This window comes from Capsicum annuum, chromosome 4 (assembly GCF_002878395.1).
Source record: "Capsicum annuum cultivar UCD-10X-F1 chromosome 4, UCD10Xv1.1, whole genome shotgun sequence".
Taxonomy (NCBI): Eukaryota; Viridiplantae; Streptophyta; class Magnoliopsida; order Solanales; family Solanaceae; genus Capsicum; species Capsicum annuum.
In genome coordinates, this window is record NC_061114.1 from 141144348 (window position 1) to 141167398 (window position 23051).

The following is a 23051-nucleotide window of genomic DNA, read 5'->3' on the forward strand; positions in this document are numbered from 1 at the left end:
AAGAGCAGATTGACATCCTCATGTGCTTGGTCCCCAATTAACTCTTTGATTTGAAGCAAATGAAGCATTATGCTAGTAACATGGAACACTCCATTTTAGGTCATTGGTGGAATAAGAATAGCGCTAGCTCGACCCACATATCTGAGGTGATTGTCTTCTCGAGATACAATTAAAAGTACCATTATTACTACCGTATTGGCTCGTAGTATTGTGTATACTATTATCCTCACCTGAGAAAGAACAAAAATAACAACCAATGTAAAATAAACACTATGTTTAACCCAAGGATACTAAATACTACAAGAATGAAAACTATGTTTCACTCCCCAACAACGTCACTAAGATTTGATGACGCTTAAACTAGACCCTTGATATGTAAGTGATTGTCATCGATATAGCAACCCAACAAAGGTTGGGATAGAATCCTTTCGGAGTGAAGACAAGAATTTCAATACTCGAGAGTGTTAGAAGTCAACTAGGAGTTGACCTGTAATACATAGTAAGAAAACAAGAAAGTAAAAATGGGGGGTTTGTTTGGATGTTTTCAAATTTAACAATTTTAGTAGTTTTGATAATATTACGAAGCTAAAAGTAACAAGAGTGCAATCAAATGTGGATAGGACTTGGGGTTATGCCTTCCTTAGTGTGGATTCATGTATGGGTATTTGATTATTTGTTCAAATTTAGCTAGAAGTCATGGGTAGGATAGATTTGGAGGTTATAGTGTTGATTTGACAATCAAACACGAAATATCACAAATGAGTTCTTTCTAATACCTCATAAGTGTAATAATTTTAAAAATCTACGGCATCAATTAACATCCTTAAGTCTAAGAGATGCTAATAAATGAACCTATAAGTTAATTGTTTACACCCATTCCACACCCATAGCCCCTTTGTCAAGGATGATATGGGTTTAAAGTTAATTGGGGTTTGCAACCGCCAATATTTAGTTAAAACATGGAATAACTGTAAAATACACAAGACAAATAAACAAAACCTATACACTAATCACAACCTATTTGGAAGACAAATAAACAAAACCCATATATTAATAACAACCTATTCAAGAATAACCCCAAGATGACAAATTAGCTACTCATAGAGAAAGAAAGTAGAGATATACACAAGTTTCCTTCAAATTAATCCTTAGAAAGTAAAAAGAATACAATATCCAAGCTTTAATTTTAATAAATCTTTAATAGAAACTACGAATTCTTCACTTGAGAGTCACTCTAATGTTTCTTATCTCAAGAAAAGTACAATAATAGTGGAAATTGGCTGAAAACACTCCTTTTGACCTCGAATTTCCATTTGGGTGATATTACAAAAATGTCACTGTACTGTTGACCTACTTGAGCAAATCCACGCAGGTGGGGCACAAGACGAATGAAGATGACACTACTTAGGCCATTTTGTCCACCTGCATGTGCATGTGCCTAGGGTGTGTGCACAGATGGCCTCTCGACACGTCTATGTGAACTTTAACCCTAATTTTCTTTTGTATTTAACCTCCCATTAACTTGAATGACTTGTTCATCTTTTTTTTAACCTTTACCTGCACAAATAAGCATTATACTTAAGATTAACGCTGAATCAATAGAAAAATATGATTTAATCTTAAAAATTACTATCAAGACATCAAATTGATGACTTATCACACCCCTACCATTTTGTGAACCACCTCTTACTGTAGATATAGGAGTAGGTCTGAAAACACATCGAAGGAAATCCTTGGCCACGTGTCCAAACTCATCACATACAAAATATTCTCTATGTCTTGACTCAATCTAAGGAGGTGCGGCTGAACTAGAATAACCACCCTGGCCTGATGTCGGGCTACTCGAAGTTCCTGAACCTGAAGGCCTACTAACCGATCCCTGCAAAGCAGCCTGAATCGGCCTACCATGATAAATATGGGAATCTCTACGAGAGAAATCTCTACCACAAGAAGTGGGTCCACTAAACTCACCATAATGACGTATTTTTTGGTACATCCCTGAGTAGCCTGGATAATAAACTCAGATATTTTGGGAATACTCAATAATACTCTAGAAAGAAGCCCCTGAAACTACCATATTAATTATAGCTAACTCATAAGTACCATATAACCCCTTCATAAACCTTTGAATCTACTCAGACTCGGTGTAGATGCTAGAGTCTGAATACCTATATAAAGTATGAAAATGAGCCTCATACTCATCAATAGTCATAGAACCTTGCTAGAAATGATAAAACTCATCACTCATCTAATAAAACTATACAGTATAAATCTCTCCAAGAAGGCCTCAAAAAATTGAGTCCAAGTCATAGTAGAAGAATCCAAAGGTCTACAACTAGCAAATGACCTCAACTAATCTCTAGCCACATCCATCAACTAATGGGTAGTATAAGAAACTTTATAGGACTCAAGGGATCTAAGATTATGTAACTTCTCCTAGAAATCACTCAAAAACCCAAAGGCATCCTCGCCAATAGCCCCACTAAACTTGGTCAGGCCCAAGCAAAAAAAAAACCTCTCAAACTTCTTCTGATCATTAAAAGACATAAGTGTCCCCAAAGCAACTAGGGGAATAGTAAGTCTAGAAAGCTAAGAATCCACACATGAGAGTACCATAGATAAAGGTTGTACCCCTGAACTAGGAACACCATAATCAGATACTGGCACAGAAAGTGGAGTACTACTCGAAGTCTAAGGAATACCATAATAGAGAAACCACACTTGGGGTTAGAGGAATAACATAAGTAGATATTTTCACTGACGGCAGTACAATACTTAGAATTGGAGAAACACCAGGTTCACTCAAAGAAACATTATCTAATCGAGTCAGTAACCAAATCAATAGACCCTCTAAAACTAGGGTAGCAACTGAACCCTAGAGGACCTAAGCAGGCCCCTCATCCTCTACATACTCAACCTCAGGATTGAGGAGGTCCATGTAGCACTACCTCTGATTGGGGCAGCTTCTCGTGCCCGTCCTCTACCTTTAGGTCATCCATGATCCATGCCTCTCCATCTAGTCTGAGTTTCATCCTTGGGTGTTGGCTCAGCATCCCTAAAATCATAAGATCTAGTCCTCACCATATGTGCAAAAAGAATGTAACACAACTTAAAACATTGGATAAGAATAACTTGCATGACTTAGGAATCAAGATAGAGAATTTTTTTTTAAAGATATCTTATAGCCTCTCAAATATAGATATGGATGTCTATGTATCAATCTGTGAGACTTTACTAGACATCTTGCTCTTACACTTATGAGACTGGTGAACCGGCTGCTCTGATACCAACTGCCATGATCCAAATATGGGTCGTGTTGGCACTTATCATGGTTTAACCTTGATAAGTAAGTCAATCACCCAAACTAATAAAGAAAAATGATATATACAATAACATACATCAAGGCAAGACTTCTAGAAAAAATTTAGGCACAAGAAAATAAGCAAAAGCAAACACGCAAAGAGATCTCATAAATTCTCAAAATCTAGTTTAATAGTGTAAGAACATCTAATATAATATTCAAAAATTAAAAATATATGTATTTGTCTTTGATAATCAAAACAGAGACAAAAAAGGATAAATGGGGTCTGATTCAGCACCAAACAATAGAGCATATCAGTACCTCGAACTTTAGAAATCTCCACCCGAACTCAGATTCCACAAAAAGTGCTTGTACTAGGATTTGCACTAAAAGAGCACAGTAGAGGTGAGTACGACCCACTTGTACTCGGTAGGTATTGTAGGCCAATTGAGTAAAGCAGAAAAAGTAAACTAAAATATACTATGACCACATCACTTGCAAGCAAAAAAGTCCCAAATAGTACCTCACACCTTCTCCAATAACATTTCTAAAACATATAAGTACATAAAAAAAATAGCAAAATATAAAATGAAAATACATAGAAACCAAGCACAATTCAAGGAAACTAAAGAAAACAATCAAGATATATATTCAAATGTAGTGTAATACAATGTGGATGGAATGAATTATGAGTGTCATTGCATGACTTTTCATATCCACCCAGTGAGCTCACAACTATCAGGCAGGACCCATGGGGGATTCACAACCCATATATTGCATCTCATAGCTCAATCACAATCTGAACTCCTCTCCAACTTATATTCACGGAGAGGATTTTCATAAAAGTGTCTCATTTTCTTTCAGTAACAGTGTTTTTCAGGGGTAATAATATCTCCTGAATGTATACGTATGGAATGATGATGTAATATTCCCAATCAACGCAAATGATGTTATCCAATACATCTAACACGGATATATGTATATATATATACATACATGCATACATATATATACATACATATATATATATATAAGTGAGCCCAGAAATTAACTTAATATGCCCATAATTCATGATTATCAACTTTAATTAGGCATCATCAGAATAAATATGCTAGTAAGAAATCATTAATATCACATCAACTCCTAACTTGAATATTTTATCATGATAAAAGCAATCAATTCTCAAATAAGGCCTAGGTAAGAAAAATAAGTCATCCCTCCTCCCCACAGGCATCATATTTAGAAGAAAGGCATTACAATGCATAGGTGATAAGGCCAATGATACCAAATAAAGCCCACACGGGCCACAAATAATATTAGGTATCATAAATTAACCATAAAAAATATAGGCCCCTACACGATCACACATCAATAAAAATAATCTCAAAATATAAACCCCATAACTATTTTCCCTAACCCATAGCATGTTTTACTTATTTGTTAACTACCCAAATCAATCTAAAAAAAGTTACACCATAATTTACCTCAAAACGATGAAAATGTCAGTCTAAAATACTTCAACATAGTGCCTTCCCCTTGCGAACAACCTCAGAATCAATTATAAAATTGAAATACAGCATATGTGCATTAAAAAAAGCTAACGATACCCATATTATTCATATTTGAACTGAGGGCAAAATAGGTTCAAAAAATTAGTTCAAAAATGAAAAGAGTAAAATCAAAATTTTATTTTCAAAATATATTCCACAACTTTATAGGAGTCTAGGGGAGAAAATCCACACTAAAATGGGTCAAAACGAGTTTTAAATTGAAGAAAAAACCTTTTTAAACTTTACCAATAAAAATCTCAATTTTCCATTTTGAAATAATGATTTAAACTATTTTTTGAATATAAAATGAATGGAAAATAGAGGAAATAAGGTTTTAGAGCTTAGCAAATCTCAAATGATGAAGAAATCCTCGAGAATCGTCTAAACCCAAAGTTTAAGGGTTCAAAAATGGAGGAAAAACACGGAAAAGGGCTTTTATACTACGCAGTAAACAGTGTCTCGTGATTGCGGTCAACCCTTTGCATTCATAAGGGTCAACACTAACCAAACCATTGAATTGGCCTTCACATTCGCAGCCAAGGCTTCGCGTTCGTGGCCATGCCTCGGCACTTTTGCAAAGAAGAACTTCATTGCTTTTAGCGATCATGCCACCACCTCACAATTGTAATGAAGGGTAATTTCCTTCTCCGCATCCATGAACAGGGGTTCGTGTTCGCGAAGAAGTATTCATACACCAGATATAAGCTATGCACCAGATAATTTTGCATGATTTTAAATTCTCTGAACATACTCTCAAGAGTCAATGAAAGTAAATCATATATGTTATTAGGCTAATTTCGATGTTACAGTCTCAATGACGACGTTGGATTTTCAAAATAAAAAAGTTATTTTCACAATATTAATCCCCGAGACCCCTTCTCGTATTTTTCAAATGAATTATCAAAATGAGATATAAAGGCCTTGAAACTGAACCAACCCTGATACTAACCCGAATTTGATATTTTGGATCTGTTGTCCATTTTTTCATCCAACACTCAGAACAATATATATTGATCAAAATAAACTATATGGCTTCTCAAACCTCTAAAAATCACACACTCTCACAAATCATTCTCAATCACACCAAAAGTTATGCCAACCATTCCCAAACCTCAAAATCAACATGTAGAAACTACAAAGAAGGAAAAAAGGATGAAAACTCAAAAAAATAAAAAAAAATTCACAAATTCAGCTCATTATACAATTGTTGTTGTTATGAGTGTTAAATCTGATGGAAAAGATGAAGTTGAAGAGAAGTAGTTTGTGGCATTTTGATAATTAGAGAGAGATGAAAATAAATAAAAAGTAGTAATAGGAGTACTTCTCACTCTCTCAAGAAAAGTGTATCTCTCTCTGCACATCGATATATAAGGGTCGTATATTCCACTTTAAAATAGTCCAAGGGAGTCATAGGACCCCCATAAAATTGAGGTGTGTTACAATAAGTTTCGTCAAAGTGTAGGTATATTTCGGATCCTTTTTTTTATATTTTAGTAAGATGACCAACTAATATGAAACAGAAGGTATACTAATGATAAGGGTAATTTTACTATATAAATTTAATCCTTTGGAAATGCATTGGATAATGAATACTTATTAGTTAATGAATACTTATTAGTTAATATCAAGGTAAAATGGACACAAATGGATAAATTATCCTTTGATTTTTTAAATTGTACAAGTATTATTGGACATCTATTTTTAGTAACACGAATAAGTAAAGATGAACGGAGGCATAATGTTCCACCTTACTATAAATAGTTGTCTCAGATTATTTGACCATTTACTAAACCAAAAACACATTAATTAAAAATTTTCTATTTTACTCCTACAATTAATATTTTTGAAATTCTAAACAAATTAATAAGTTTCAAAGAGTTTCTAAAAGGAGTTGATAAAGGATAAATTAGTAAAATTACTCATTTTTTTATAATTTTTTAAGGGACGAGTAAAAGAAAAATTGGATAACTAAAACGGGATGGAATGAGTAATTAATTTACATTCAACTTTAGTTTGACTCTTTTCCAGCTAAAATCATGGTAAATGAAAATTACTCTAACTTGGCCAAACTCTAAGAAGCAAAACAAAACAAGAGTAATCAAATAGTAACAACCACCACAAAAAAGATCAAATAGTAACAAGAACCAATAATCTGCAATGTTCTCTAGAAGGTGTAAGTAGGTTGAATCCTGCCCCCAAAACATGTTTTTTAATAAAATAAAAACCCTTAAACCGTGAAATTAATCTCAATAGTAATATGACAGAAAATATCTTCACTTTTAGTGTTGTCCCTAAGTAATAATTTCTATATAAATAATATAAATACAACCTTTTAAAAGTAATTACACTTTCTTTCACTTTTTAAGTTATTTTATTTTCTCTCCTTATTAATATATATAACATAGCCAACATATATATAGCATTCTATGTATATGTGAAATTTTTGTAATATGTTTAGGGAGTTAAAATTTTTTATAATATTAAAAATATAAATTGTGTAATTATATAATTTTTAGATAACTTTTATGCCTGATTTTGACCCTCGTGAAATGGTGTATCCAGAACGTGGTATTTGACTGGGCTCCACTTTCTTGGACTTGATTCATGAACATCATCTTTCATAACCTTGCTAACCAGAATTTGTATTTTTCTATTCTTATCCTTATACTCATTTTTTTTTCCGCTAGGTTTACTCTAAACATCTTACCAAGCTTACAAAAATCTGCAATTAGAAAACTACTATATGAACATTGACAACTCAAATTTAAGAAAACATAGTGATATATCAACTTGTCAATTCGTACTTTATTTTTAACACCTAAGGTTAAATTATCTTATTTAAATAAATATAAAATCGAATTCCACTCGAGTGTTGTCCCAAGTAATAACCCAACTTTGACCCTTGCGGAATGGTGCATTCAAGATATGGCATTTGACTGGACTCCACTTTCTTGGACTTGATTCTTGAACATCGCCTTTCATAACCCTGCCAACTAGAATTTGCATTTTTCTATTTTTGTCTTGTACTCAATTTATTTTCACGAGTTTTGCTCTAAACATCTTATCAAGCTTACAAAAACCTACCATTAGCCAAATTCTTAATGAACATCGACAACTCAAACTTAAGAAAAATATAGTAATATATCAACTTATCAATATTCATACTTTATACTTAACACCTAAGGTTCAATTATCTTATTTAAGTAAATATAAAATCAGATTTTCACTCCAGTGTTGTCCCCAAGTAATAAATTTTGATGCCTAACTTTGACCCTCGCAGAATGTTGCATCCAGAAAGTGGCATTTGACTGGACTCCGCTTTCTTGGACTTAATTCTTGAACATTGCCTTTAATAACCTTGCTAACCAGAATTTGCATTTTCCTATTCTTGTCCTTATACTCAATTTATTTCCACTAATTTTTCTCTAAACATCTTACGAAGCGTACAAAGATCTGCAATTAAACAAAAATCTTAATGAGCAATAACAACTCATATTTAAGAAAAATATAGTGATATATCAACTTGTCAATATTCATACTTCATTTTTAACAACTAAGGTTAAATTATCTTATTTAAGTAAACATAAAATCGAATATCCACTCCACTTTTGTCCCCAAATAATAACCTTTGATGCCTGACTTTGACTCTTGCGGAATGGTGCATTCAGAACATGGCATTTGACTGGGCTCCGCTTTCTCAGACTTGATTCTTGATCATCGCCTTTCATAACCTTGCTAATCAGAATTTGCGTTTTTCTAGTTTTGTCCCTATACTAATTTTCCCTATACTAATTTATTTCCACTTGTTTTGCTCTAAACATCTTACAAAGCTTACAAAAACCTGCAATTAGACAAAATTCTTAATGAACGTTGTCAAAAATTTAAGAAAAATATAGCGATATAGCAACTTGTTAATATTCCTACTTTATTTTTAACACCTAAGGTTAAATTTATCTTATTTAAGTAAATATAAAATCAAATATGATAACCATTTACATAAGACTCCTTTCATATGCAAATTATTCTTTTCTTACTAGAGATGTATACCCGTATCAGCACGGCCCAACATAATCAAATTTTAGAGGTATAAAGTCGACTTTACTTGAAAAAACATAGTAATACTAATTGGAAAGCAAACATCATGTTTAAATTTCGATTCAGAGGCTTAAAAGGTAATCATGTATATTCCATTTACATAATAACAATAGGTGATGTATTAAGTTGAAGGTCAGTCAGGTAATAGGTTCATTTGTTGTGATCTTCAACAAAAAAAAATTTGGACCTGTTACATAGGGTAAATAAGATGCAAGTTAGTGTTGGTAAAAATATAAGATAAAGTGGATAACATAAATGAAAATATAGGTAATACCTGAGAATTGGACAATGGCACTGCCTGTTTATGCATCATCGGCTTATGTTTGTATGAAGGCTCAGCTTGTTTCAGCATCACCCTTGATTTTCCAGATTGTAGTATTTCCTTTTTTTGTACCAAGGATCACCTTGGAACAGGAGATTGCAAATTTGAAGGGGTTGGCTTATGCAAAGCAGGCACAGTGCTCTTGACACCTGCTGTAAAAATCTTCTTGCCATTTGGACCACCTATGATTTTGGGAGGCACTGCTTTTGGCCCCAAAAGTCGGCCAGGCCCACTTCCCTTACTCCTATGCAGTTGTTTCCTGAAATCTAGTGCTAGTTAAGAGTTTGTTTACCAACTGAAACTGATTTTTGAGTCAAAACAATTTTGGTTGCATTTGACTACTTCCTTGTATAGGTTTCCGTATTTCACGATCATTTAGCAATTTTCTCCATGTATTGCTAGACGATTGCTTGTTACTTGGTGGTAAATCTAATCGTGCAGCTTCAATATCACCAACAAAATCAGAATAAATTTTCTTAATAAATAGATTATGCACTGAGATACTACTAAATAAATGCCCAGATCAACTAGAAAGCGCATTCGAATCAGCAGCAGAGGCTTTATAAGGTAAAGAACCTTTTGATGGAGTAGGAAATTCAACATTTTTATTCCTAATTCTATCGAGAAGCCTATGGTGTTTAGTAGTTACAAGTAAACTCAGATGATATGAGCAATATGCTCATGAATTTTGACGACAGGTGATTATATGATCCTTTGTTCAAAGGAGAGCTTGTTCTAAAAAATCTGATAATTAAAAGTCGAAACATGAATAATATTCCCATCCTCAATGTTTTCCTCTATTTTCCTCCGGCCAGCCAATAATAACAACAACGTACCCAGTGAAATCCAACAAAATGGGGTCTAAGGAGGATAGAGTGTTTGTAGATCTTATCACTACCTCACTGAGATAGCCCCTCCAGCCAGCCATCACACAAAAAACCAATAGTATAAACAAAAAAGTAGAATGGAAGAACAAATCAAAAAAAACTAAAGGTTCGACAGAGGAGGTTACAATCCATTTGCAATCTAACAAAATTAAAGATTAGATTTGGCTGTGAAGAGTTACAAGAATCCTTGTTCTATTAGCATATTTACATTAATTATTATTGTGAACATGTACAGCGAGACTCATTTGACTAATTCGATTCTGTTGGAATGGTATACTGGAATCAATTATCACTATAAATCCCAATCATTAGTGATGCCTTGCAACTCCATTGGAAATGCTTTCTCCACAAACAATCCACTTTCTTTGAAGCCCCACAGAACAAAAATTGAAATGGCTTCTAGGTTCTTCGTGTTGGGTCTCTTATTGGGGATTTGTTTAGCAGCTGACCCTAGTCCACTTCAAGATTTTTGTGTAACAGACTCCACAATCTCAGGTATATTACTATGTGGAAATACGCATTCACTAATCATTTTTTGGTTCTTTTCAATTAAAATGACTACTTGTGAATTTTATAACAAACTCGCATTAGAAATTGAAAAACTGAACATGTTCAGGAGTTATATAGACACCCCATCAAGATGTAGCCTTTCACCCGAAGAAAATTCAATATTTAATAAAGTGAATGGAGTATTAATCATGTGTCTTTTGTTGTCGAAAAAAACTTGGCAGGTCACCTGAATGGAAAGGTTTGCAAGGACCCAAAAAAACTTGGCAGGTCACCAGAATGGAAAGGTTTGCAAGGACCCAAGGATTGTACAAGCAGAGGATTTCTTCTTTAGTGGCTTAGACATAGCAGGAAACAAATCAAAAGCAATCGGATTCCTCGTGACTCCAGTGATAATTCCTGGAGCCAACACTCTCGACATTGTGATAGGTCGTGTTGGTTTTGGTGACTTTTGGTGCATTGTTGTTGGTACCAGATTTTGATCTTGTGTGTTTTGATCCAGAGCTCTAATTGTTCTACAAGAACAGAAATGCTTTTTTAACAGATATAATGTATGCCACTGACAGAAGATGACAACAATTTACCATGCAATATTGGCATTACATATCTTTCATAGTGCGAAGGTGGAAGCTAAAGCTGTTGTAAACTTGTGTTAGTATATACACTACCAGAGTGGACTTCACTAATGCAGTTATGATGTCTTACACACCTTCAAGAAATATAGGATTACAAAACTAAACTAAAGCCTAGACATCTTCATATAAATTAAAACATGATACCACACAGTGTGATTTGTGAGGTTTGATTTCATGACTTTCACTGCCAAATTTGGATTCTCTAATAACGACTTGCTTTATTGGATTACTCTTTGAGAGATTAAAGACTGAGAAGGTCCAAGGAAGGAAGCATAACTGAAATTGCCGGAAAAGAAATAGGAATTAAGGCCACCATAAGCTTCAAATTAAAACTGAAATCTGTTAGACTTTATTCTATATGTTTACCCAATCTTTAAAGGGGGTAAGAGATACTTTCTCATGCAACTATGCCATGGAAACTTGAAACAAACAGGAAATATTAGAATTATAGTTTTCAGAATCAAGAAATCTATATTTGTGGAACTACACTAGGTATTTTTATTTTTTAGAATCTAGAAATCGGAATTTTTGAAGTAGTTCTACTCTATTTATCTCCATTAGCGAACAACTTCAAGAGAAACTCCGGCAAAGGGAAGACAAGCATATATTCTAACGAAGATACATAAATAGAAACCAAAAAATCCACTTGACATCTGGGTTTGAAAAAAAAAAAAAGAATTCCATGCATGAGACGGAACACATAGCTAATATTCAGAAATTTGCAACAAACTGGGTAATATCCAATGACTAGCATACTATAGGGGAAGGATCAAATGAAAGATTGCGACATACCAGCTTTTTCTCTTCCATTTCTGGCTTACGAATGGCACATCTTTTCCCATCTGCACAGTGAGAGGAAAATTACTTCATCTCTATATGCGGGATCAACAACAAAGCACAAAGAGAGCACGACTTCCAATAAAAAATTGTGATAACAATAAGTTAGTATTGAAACAATATTCACTATTAGGTTAGAACCAATTAAAATGGAGTATATCTATGCACAACTATATCTTCAAATGTACAGTATTGTTTTGCTTGATGCTTCCCCTATCATGAACAAACAAAAGATGGTCACAAATCAAAAGAAATCTGAGGGGCAGAAATTAGTGAATCTATTTCATACGTAAGCTATCCGCACCCCCTTCAAATGATATTAAAGTTCAGTAATTCAAAAAATACGCAAGTGAGATATATGTAATTATCATCAGAATTTACCTATAAATTATTAAATTAATTATGAGAAGACGATTTAAAAATAGAGAAGCTTTTAGAAAAATTAAAGAATCTCTAATTAGTAATTATTCAGAATATATAAGCCTAAATAAAACAAAAGAAAATCCATAAAGATTAGTCTAATTAATTATCTTAATATCTAGTATTGAAGCGAAATTAATAATCCATTTAAAATCTAGAAGAATGAGACACATACCACCTAATTATGATAAAATTAGATTTAGATACCTACCAAGATATTATAAATAAGGTTTAAATGAATAAAGTGCAGAAATACAAAGAATTAAATCAAATTATTTCTCAAAAAGGTAAAGAATTAAAAATAAGAATAGAAAGACTACATTATAATATATTTGCCGGAGTTAGTAAAAATTCAATAAATACACAAAAAGATGAAATATCAAAATTAGAATCACAAATAGATAGTTTAGAATATATATATCAACATGAACTATTCACAATAAAATGAACAAAGAAGAATTTATAATAGATGAAAAAATATATGAAAACCACGAAAGATTAAAAATAAAAATAGTATTTTCTAATCTAGGAAGAAGATATAAGAAAATAGGTGAACATTTATATCTAATGTTAGAAAAAGAAGAATTAAAATTAGAAGATAAATTGACAGCAATGGTAAGAATAGAAAGAGAAAATGAAGAAATAGATAGGAAAAAGGAAATAGAGAAAATAAAACAACAAACTACAGAAGAAATACGAAAAATAGAAGAAACTAAAAATAGTAGGATTGCTGAATTAGAAAAAGAACTACAAATGTTAAAAGAGCTGTATGAACAAAGACAAAAAGAAAAAGAAGAAAAAGATAGAGAACAAAAATTATTGAACGAGATAAATCAATTTAAGGAAAAATTGAAAATAAAAAATAAAGAATTAGAAATAAATAATATAGATGTTGAAGAGACAGATAATTATGATTCAGAAGATAGTGAAACATATACAGAAATATTAACAAATACAAAAAATTTAGAAATCAATGAAAAACAAAAAGAAATTAATGAGGAAAACTTAGAAAGTATCCACACAGAAATAAATACTCTTGATAAAAAAGAAGATGAAAATATAATACCTAAAACAACAGAAATAAGAAAACCTATATATTATAAAAGCAAGTTTAAAAAATATAATGAATATGACAAATGGACACCAAAACAAATAGTTAATAAAAATTATAACTTTTTAGATCTAGATTGTGTAATAGATACAGAAAAAATAATACAATTATGGATAGGATATATGACAAAACAATTATTAGATAATAATATAAACATAACAGATGCACCAGAATATATAGAAAGAACACTAATAGGATCAGTAAAATTATGGTTTTCAAATTTAACTGAAAATAGCAAGAAAGTATTAAGAACTAATAAACCTATAGAAGGAACATCATCAACAACAACTAAATAACACCTATAGAATTATTAAAAAAATATGAAACAGCTATAAAAGATGAATTTGGTAGTACGACAACAATCGAAGAAGAACAAGATGAAGAAAAAGATACAAATAGGAATTTAATGTTAAAATTAGCAATATGTAATATGTGTTATATAGATGAATATACTTGCGCATTTAGAGAATATTATTATAAAGGAGCATATAGTATAGAAGAAAGTAAGGAGATAAGAAAATTATATTTTAATAAATTAACCGAGCCATTTAGTTCAAAAATAATAAAAAGTTGGGAAGAAGCAAAAATAGTAGATACGTTAGGAGCAAGAATAAAATTTTTAAAACAATGGTATAGAAACTTATGTGAAAAATATAGAGAAGAATTAAAAATGGAAAAAACATTAATAAGAAATTTAGCATGTTGCAAAAATAAAATAGCACCCCAATTTGGATGTGAAGAAAGATATTATAAGAAAAGAAAAAGACATAAGAAATATAAGAAATATAAAAAATCAAAATATAAATATAAGAAACCAAGAAAAAGATATTATGTAAAAAATTATAAATACAAAAGACCATATAAAAAGAAGAAATCTATAAAAGAATGTACTTGTTATAATTGTGGAAAGATAGGCCATTTAGCTAGTGATTGTAAATCATCTAAAAATCCGAAAAATAAACAAATATCAGAAATAAAAATAGATAATACATAATATATGCAGATAGATTATATAGATTATGAATTAGAAAGTGAGGATAGTATATATGAAATTTCAGAAAACGAAACAGATAATGAAATAGATAGTGAAATAGATGAATCAAATGACTGAAAAAGATATAAAAATAATAACAAAGGAAGAATATTTAAATGATGAAGGAACAGAACAAAAAATAATATTTGACAGTAACATATTTGATGAAATAAAAGGAAAAGAATTAGATTTAAGTGTAGAAAAATATTTAAAATACCAACAATAAAAAATATTTTTACTAGGAAAAAGGACGAATATTATGTAGTATGCCAAAAAGAACATGTAATAGACTGCAGATATGCAAAAGGCAAAGCTAGTATACCACTAGTAACAAAAAGAATAATTAATAAAGAGATAAATGATATAAAAAATAAAGGAGATCCAATAAAATATGTACACCTTGGAGGTACAGAGATACTAATAAAAGCATGTTTTAGAGAAGGAATAGATACACCAATAGAATTATATTTAGCAGATGATAGAATTATAAAACCTATAGAAAAAAGTATCATAACTGTCGTAAAAGGAAATTTAATATACCAAAAATTTTAATTTATAATAAGTGCAAATTATTCAGTAGCAGTAACAGATAAAAATATAGATAAATCACTCGTATTATATTGGAAAATATCAGGAATAGAATTAACCCCAGAAGTAAAATATTTACAGCAAGATGCAAAAATCTATATGTATTAACAACAAAACATAAAATAACAGGAAAAAGTAAGATTAACAAAATACGAAAGAAAGCCCATTCGAACAAATTGTAAAAACAATAGATTATAATGATTATAGCTATAGAGACATAGATATAGAAGAAAATTTAGAAATAGTAAATGATAGAATAAGTACAACGAAAAGAATAGCTGATGAAAAAACAGAATCATCAAGCTCATCAAAAAGAACAAGTTATGAAACAAACTCAATAAGTAATTTAAACCAATATTACATAACAGGAAAAATAAATGAAAAAGAATATCTAATACTCTTGAATACAGGACAAGAAGAAAACTATATAGCAAAATATCTAGTAAAAAATAAAGAAATAAAGACTGATAATGATATGTGTCCAGATCTACCAAGAAGTTTAATAAATAGTAAAAATATAGCAGAAAAAGAAATAATAATAGGAGTTAGAAAAATAAAAATAGAATTCGAAGTAAAGGAAGAAATGCAAAAAGCAGATATAATATTAGGAATAAAATGGCTAGAACAAGTAAAACCATAAATATAGAACATACGCAATTAACCTTAACATATAACAAAGAAAAATTATTCTTAAGAAGAGTCTTAACATAAAATGAAAATATATGTATTAATGAAGATAGTAGTAGAAGGATATTACAGTAGATATTATACGCCTATGATAGATACATGAGCAGAAGCTAATTTATGTAGATATAATTGCTTACCAGAAAGTAAATGGGATAAATTAAAAACGCCAATAATAGTTAAAGGATTTAATAATGAAGGAAGATTAATTATTCATAAAGCTAGAAATGTAAAAATACAAGTATGGGATAAAATATTAACAATAAAAGAAATTTATAATTATGAACTAACATCAAAAGATATACTTTTAGGAATGCCGTTCTTAGATAAATTATACCCACATATAATAACTAGAGCAGACTGGTGGTTTACAACACCATGTAAACAGAAAGTAAGAGCAAAAAGAGTTAATAATAAAATAAGAAAGAAAACTGATTGGATAAAAGGAAGTGAAAAAATTACACAAAAGTTAGAAAATATAAAAAATACTGAAGATACAATAGAACTAATAGTATTTTCGATAAATAAAACAGAAATAAATATATTTTCAATAAATAAAATAGAAATAATTAAAAAAAAATTAGAACAATTATATAATGAAGATCCATTAAAAGGATGGGAAAAACATAAAACTACTATAAAAATTGAATTAATAGATAAAAATAGCATAATAACCCAGAAACCATTAACATATAATTTTGACGATTTAAAAGAATTTAAAATGCATATAGATGAATTATTAGAAAAACAATATATACAAAAAAGTAATAGTAAACATAATAGTCCAGCATTTATAGTAAATAAACATAGTGAACAAAAAAGAGGAAAAAGTAGGATGGTTATTGACTACAGAAATTTAAATGCAAAAACTATAACATATAATTATCCAATACCAAATAAGATATTGAAAATAAGGCAAATACAAGGATATAATTATTTTAGCAAATTCGATTGTAAATCAGGATTTTACCATCGAAAGTTAGAAGAAGAATCTAAAGAATTAACCGCATTTACGGTACCACAAGAATTTTATGAATGGAACGTATTACCATTTGGATATAAAAATGCACCAGGTAGATATCAACATTTTATGGATAGTTATTTTAAATAATTATCTAATTGTATAGTATACATAGATGATATATTATTATATACAAAAACTAAAGAAGAACATTTAAAATTATTAGAACAGTTTACAGATATAATAGAAAAATCGGGAATAAGTCTAAGCGAAAAGAAAGGTGAAATTATGAAAAATCAGATAGAATTTTTAGGAATACAAATAGATAAAAGTGGAGTAAAAATGCAACAACATATAGTACAAAAAATAATAAATTCGAAAGAAGAATTAGATACAAAAAAGAAATTTCAATCATTTTTAGGATTAGTAAACCAAGTAAGAGAATATATTCCAAAATTAGCAGAAACTTTAAAACCACTACAGAAAAAATTAAAAAAGGATGTAGAATATAACTACAATGAAGAAGATAAAAAATAAGTTCAAAAAATAAAATTATTTTGAAAGAATTATCAAAATTACAATTTTCAGATGAAAATAGAAAATTTATATATATAGTAGAAGCAGATGCTAGTGAATATAGTTACGGAGGAGTACTTAAGTATCGATATGAAGCAGAAAAAATAGAACACCATTGTAGATACTACTCAGGTACGTTCAATGAGACAGAAATAAAATGAGAAATAAATAGGAAAGAATTATGTTCATTATATAAATGTTTGTTAGCATTTGAGCCATATATTGTATATAACAAATTTATTGTACGAACAGATAATACACAGGTACGCTGGTGGTTAACAAAGAAAATACAAAATTCAGTTACAACAAAAGAGATTCGGAGATTAGTCTTGAATATATTGAATTTCACATTTATAATTGAAGTAATCAGTACTAACAAAAATGTTATTGCAGATTACATATCAAGATAAAGCTACACAGACTGAAATAATAGGAGAAGATACTCTAGAAAAAATATTCAACACCCTAACTACGCTTTCAATGAAAATGGACAGTATGGGTAATGAGATAGAAAAGCTAAAGACTAATGAAGATAAACTGAAGTCTATAGCTACAAATCAGCTAACTCAGCAGTGTGCAGAGCTATGTCGATCGGAAGACATAAAAGTTCCAGAGCTAGAAGAAGACGTTGGGACACTCCATAAAACCCATAACATTTATCAATCTACTTCTGCAGGTACAAGCAAAGGAGTTAGTCGACCAAGATACCAGAATATGAATATGAATAAAATATTTGAAAAACCATTTACACCAAAAACACAAAAAGACCACTTGTTCATACCCCCACAAGTTACCACATACCGAGATAGCCTAAACTAAGATAAAAAAGTTTACACCTACACAACCCAGAAATACATAGAAAATATCTACAGAGTACAATCTTTTCTAAACCATAACCCCAGAGCTACAAACATCAAAGAACCAAACACCAACTATATAACCCAAAAATTACAAGGATATAACAAACTAATTGCACTATCCAAAACTAACCCAAGCCTAGTAAAAACTTGTTCTGACTATGGACTATTAAACACCATATACACCCAAGACGGAGAAGAATTAACAGCTATGGAAGAATTACACAAGATATTCACCACCTACAAAAGGATAACGAAAGGAAATCTATTTTACATAAAGCGTTATACTGCACCAGCAGAGATACTATATGACGAAATAAAACCAGTTATACAAGTTGTAAAAATAGGAGTAACTAGAGATATGATCATACCAGAAAATATTACACAGCAACCGGAGATACCCAGAATTGAGATACCCGACTTCTACGCAAATAAACGACTTATTGGATTAGCTACGATTATCCAAGAACTAGTAAATAATTATACTAATGGAAACCCAATATGGAACTATTATTCGAGAGATCATCAAATGATTTATTCTAATTCAAAAGAGCTACGACAAGCAGATATGGAAGATGTCAGACAATGGATAATGACATTACTTAACCCAGAAAAACAATCTACCGCAAGAGCAATTAGAAAAGGATTTATTTCAGACGGACTACTGACAAGGTATTGTAAAATAATTGGACACAAATATTCAGATCACCAATGTTCAAGATGTAATGGAGAAGATAACATTATTCCAGAAGTACATCTAGAATAAAAGAAGACAAAATGCCAGTTAGAAAGATAAGATAAAAAGCAATAATGGAGATATAGCAGATACGACAACATCAATGGAAGACAAGATATTGGATCATTTATGAAGCATTGTATAGATTTTTACGTAGAATTGTTAAGATTGTAAAATTATGTAGACTTATAGACTTGAACTTTTTTATTTAGCCTTTAAAGGCTATGTATAGACTTTTTAGGTTTAGTAGCCTTTTTGACTTATAGAATAACATTTAAAAAACGTGTAAAGATGCTTGTAAAGTTTTTCGTTCTATAAATGAAGGCAACTGAAGGCATTGCAAAGCAAGCCTTCATGCATTGAAGCAAATACTCTCTCTATTCCACAACAAATATTTTACTCAGTTAATTAAAAAACAGACATATTTCAATGGAAAAAGCTATGGAGGAACAAACTTCAGAAATATCAAAACTACTCGAATAGGTATATTTATTTATGATTATGAATAGCTAAATTCATAATTCCCAACAATCATGATATGATAAAATGAATTCATATTAGTTACTTTATAGTAGAATTATTCGAAGAATAATATGTTAAGAAGTTTATTAACAAAGTGGAAACGGAGGAAGATCCCTAAGAACTATGCCATCCTAAAGGTGAAACCAATGAGGCAAGAAGCCGTGGCGGGGAGTAACCAGAGTAGAGACGCTGTTTAAGGGAAAAAGTATCCGGATTACCATGTTAATAATGACCGAAGAACATATTATTTAAGAATAATCTAGTATATAGTAATCTAAGATGACCATATTTTGTTATGTACATGGTTGAAGGAAATATTTTGAAAAAAAGCAATTTTATGAAAATGAATAATTATTTATCTGATGTGATGGTAGATAAATTTAAAATACTTATTTTGTATGCACTTAAAGATATAAAAGTAGTAGATATAAGAAAAATCATATTAGAAAAAGCATTTGGTAAATATTACATGACTAGAGTAAATTATATACCATACCTACCTAACTACTCTTACAAATACTTACCATGATAAATTACATAGGATTTTTGGAAAAAGATATGAGAAACATACAGTTACTAGAAAAACAGATGAAAATAAATATAGACAAATACATGAAAAATAAAGATATAAAATACATAGAATTTCTTGATAAAAATATGCAAGAACTACTAAGGCTAAAACAAACAACTACAAAATATTATAATAAAATCAATTTTAAAAGATAGATCATCTAGATTATCTTAAAGTCTTAATCTTATATATACTTAAAGATATAGAAATTATAGATATTAAGAGAATAATATTAGAAAAAGTAATAGACTATGAAATTGAAACCATAAATTGGAAGTTATATCAAGAAATTTACCCAGAAGAATATTATTCAGATTAAGAGATGTTAGAATATATTAGAAAAACTAGAGAAAATCAAGATAATCTAAATAAAGAAATTAATTATAAAAACCGAATTAGAAAAATAATGGAGAATCTAAAAGAAAAATTAATATGGATAGAAGAAACCTTAGAAAATTTAGAAAAAAGCACATGCGATAGTTTATATAATTTAAAAACCTCACTACGATAAGAACAACACAAGATAATAAATAACATTGAAAATCTAGAATTAGATATACATTACAGTACAGTTAGGATAAGTTATTATACAGAAATTTGTAACTCTGCAATTACTACAGGATAAAATAATAAACCAAACAAATTAATGAATATATCTTACAAAAAAGTAAATCATTAAAAGATATTGAAACAAAATTTAAGAAATATCCACGCACAAAGAAAAATAGATTCACTAGATACCTAATAAATCTATTTCATACGTCAGGTATCCGCACCCCCCTCCAAATGGTATCAGAGCCCAGTAATTCAAAAAATACGGAAGTGAGATATATGTTAAAGTTATTAGAATTTACCTATAAATTATTAAACCGATACAAAATTGTATTCGATTCAGTCACCACCATTTCCTGAACAAGTAGTTCATATATATGAGTTAGAAACCGGAAAAAAAATAAGATTACATATATTAAATTTTGTGCTATTTTACTTTTATCCAATAAAACTGAAATCTCAAATATTTATCTCTCGATATTGATAAGAAAATACTATAATCTCTCTAATTTACTCAAGCATTATATGTCAAGCTTATCGGATATATATTTCGATTCGCGTATAGCAGAAGCTTTAATATACTGAGATGTATTTTATTCGACATACAATTGTGGCCTTTCTGCTCCCTGAAGATTTCTCTAGATGTAAGCTTACGAAAACACAAAATATCTAAACTACGTTCACAATTATTTAATATGTTGTAATGTAAGTTGACTGACGGGCACTTATTTGATTAAACATCACAAACAAAAGAGAGGAGACATGAAATCCAAATAGTTAAAACCACAACTTATAATATTGTACATAGTCCAGTTTATAAAGTATTTTATCAAATACCTTCTATAACAAATGGATGAATAAGAATCCAAATACACATCCCAACTTATAGAAGTATTTTTTCAAATACCTTCAATAACAAAAGAATTATAGGAATTGGGACATGGAAAAAAGAGGCAACAACTCTCACATAACAAGTATATGGAAATAGTATATCCTGAACCGCAAACACAATTTGCCAGAAAAATGAAAAATATAATGAAAAGGCAAGCAGACAGTTTAAATTTTGTCTTCATTAAATATAGTCACTTTACAGATGAATCCAATCTATGCAGAAATTGAAAAATTGAGTTGGGTCTCCTTCTTCCATTGAAATAAAAGACTGAGCAGACATCATCAACCCCAAGTAAAATTCCAACTGAGCAAACCCTAAGTAAAACCCAAAGACTATAACCCAGCCGGAAAAGCTACAACAAAAAATTGGAGAATTCTTGTAACATGAAATAATTTTGGCAAGAACATACAACTTAGCTTTTTCTGTTCTTTTGATTGATTAATAAAGAAGGAGAGAGAAATACCGTAGGAGAAAGGTAGAGAAAGTGGAAGAGACGTCACATATTTTACAGAAGCTCATAGTTGAAACACGTATAACCTCATGAATTCATTATCATCATGTGGCATGAAATGAATAAAATATATATTGAAACTCCATTTGCTAATACAGGTATCCAGGGCCGTGCTAGGCGAATATAAATTATTTTTTACCTTAATTTATGTAGCACAAATAAAATTTAAATAATTAATTATATTTTTAATATATTTTTAGATATTTTAAATTGTTAACTATTATAATTTTTAATATTTTTTATATAATTTTTAAATAATATATATTATACTCCTTTTCAAATTTTTGTGCATTGATAGTCAATTATATTTTTTAAATAATTTAAATTTTAAATTATCGTGATTTATAATAATTTTTCTTCTATTCTATTAATTAGAAGTGACATAGTATAACTATTACAAAATATACCTGTCAGAAAAATTTAAGTGAGTTCATATAAGACGTCAAGTTAATTTAAAAGATTGAGAATTAATTTATCATTTTATATCAGTTTTATTTTTTTATTAAATATTATTAATTTTTTAATACTTAGAGGACTTATAATAATTAACTATGGGCGATATAGTAAAATCACGATTGAAGCGGCTAAAACAATCATGTCATTAATATCTATTTTACTTTATTTATTAAATACTATTATTTTCTAATAAATTAATAACTTATAATAATTGATTAGGGGTGATAAAATTACAGGTAAAGCAGCTGAAGCAGACATGTCGACCATGAGCAGTTTGCTTTAGTTGCTTTATTGTCACTTACTAGTGGAAAAAAATTAAGAGGGTCTCATATAAGTCGTTAAGTTAATTTAAAACATCAAGAGTTAGTTTTTATTTTATGTATATTTTATACTTTTTATTAAATATTATTAATTTTTTTAATACTTAGATAACTTATAATAATTAAT

At 29.9% G+C, this 23051-nt stretch overlaps 1 protein-coding gene and 2 long non-coding RNA genes across 3 annotated transcripts; 1 reads left to right on the top strand and 2 right to left on the bottom strand.

Moving 5' to 3' along the window:
• Window positions 1–8353: 8353 nt before the first annotated feature.
• Window positions 8354–12391, bottom strand: LOC107869711. Its single transcript, XR_001673912.2, has 3 exons — window positions 12090–12391; window positions 9221–9527; window positions 8354–9133 (listed from the first exon to the last, which is right to left on the bottom strand). It is a non-coding gene; the product is annotated as an uncharacterized LOC107869711 (long non-coding RNA).
• Window positions 10368–11307, top strand: LOC107869710. Its single transcript, XM_016716183.2, has 2 exons — window positions 10368–10650; window positions 10887–11307. Exons 1-2 carry the CDS (start codon window positions 10383–10385, stop codon window positions 10994–10996), a joined length of 378 nt encoding a protein of 125 aa, XP_016571669.1. The 5' UTR covers window positions 10368–10382; the 3' UTR covers window positions 10997–11307.
• Window positions 12392–21781: 9390 nt separating the features above from the next.
• On the bottom strand, window positions 21782–22195 carry LOC107869712. Its single transcript, XR_001673914.2, has 2 exons — window positions 22101–22195; window positions 21782–21989 (listed from the first exon to the last, which is right to left on the bottom strand). It is a non-coding gene; the product is annotated as an uncharacterized LOC107869712 (long non-coding RNA).
• Window positions 22196–23051: the final 856 nt, after the last annotated feature.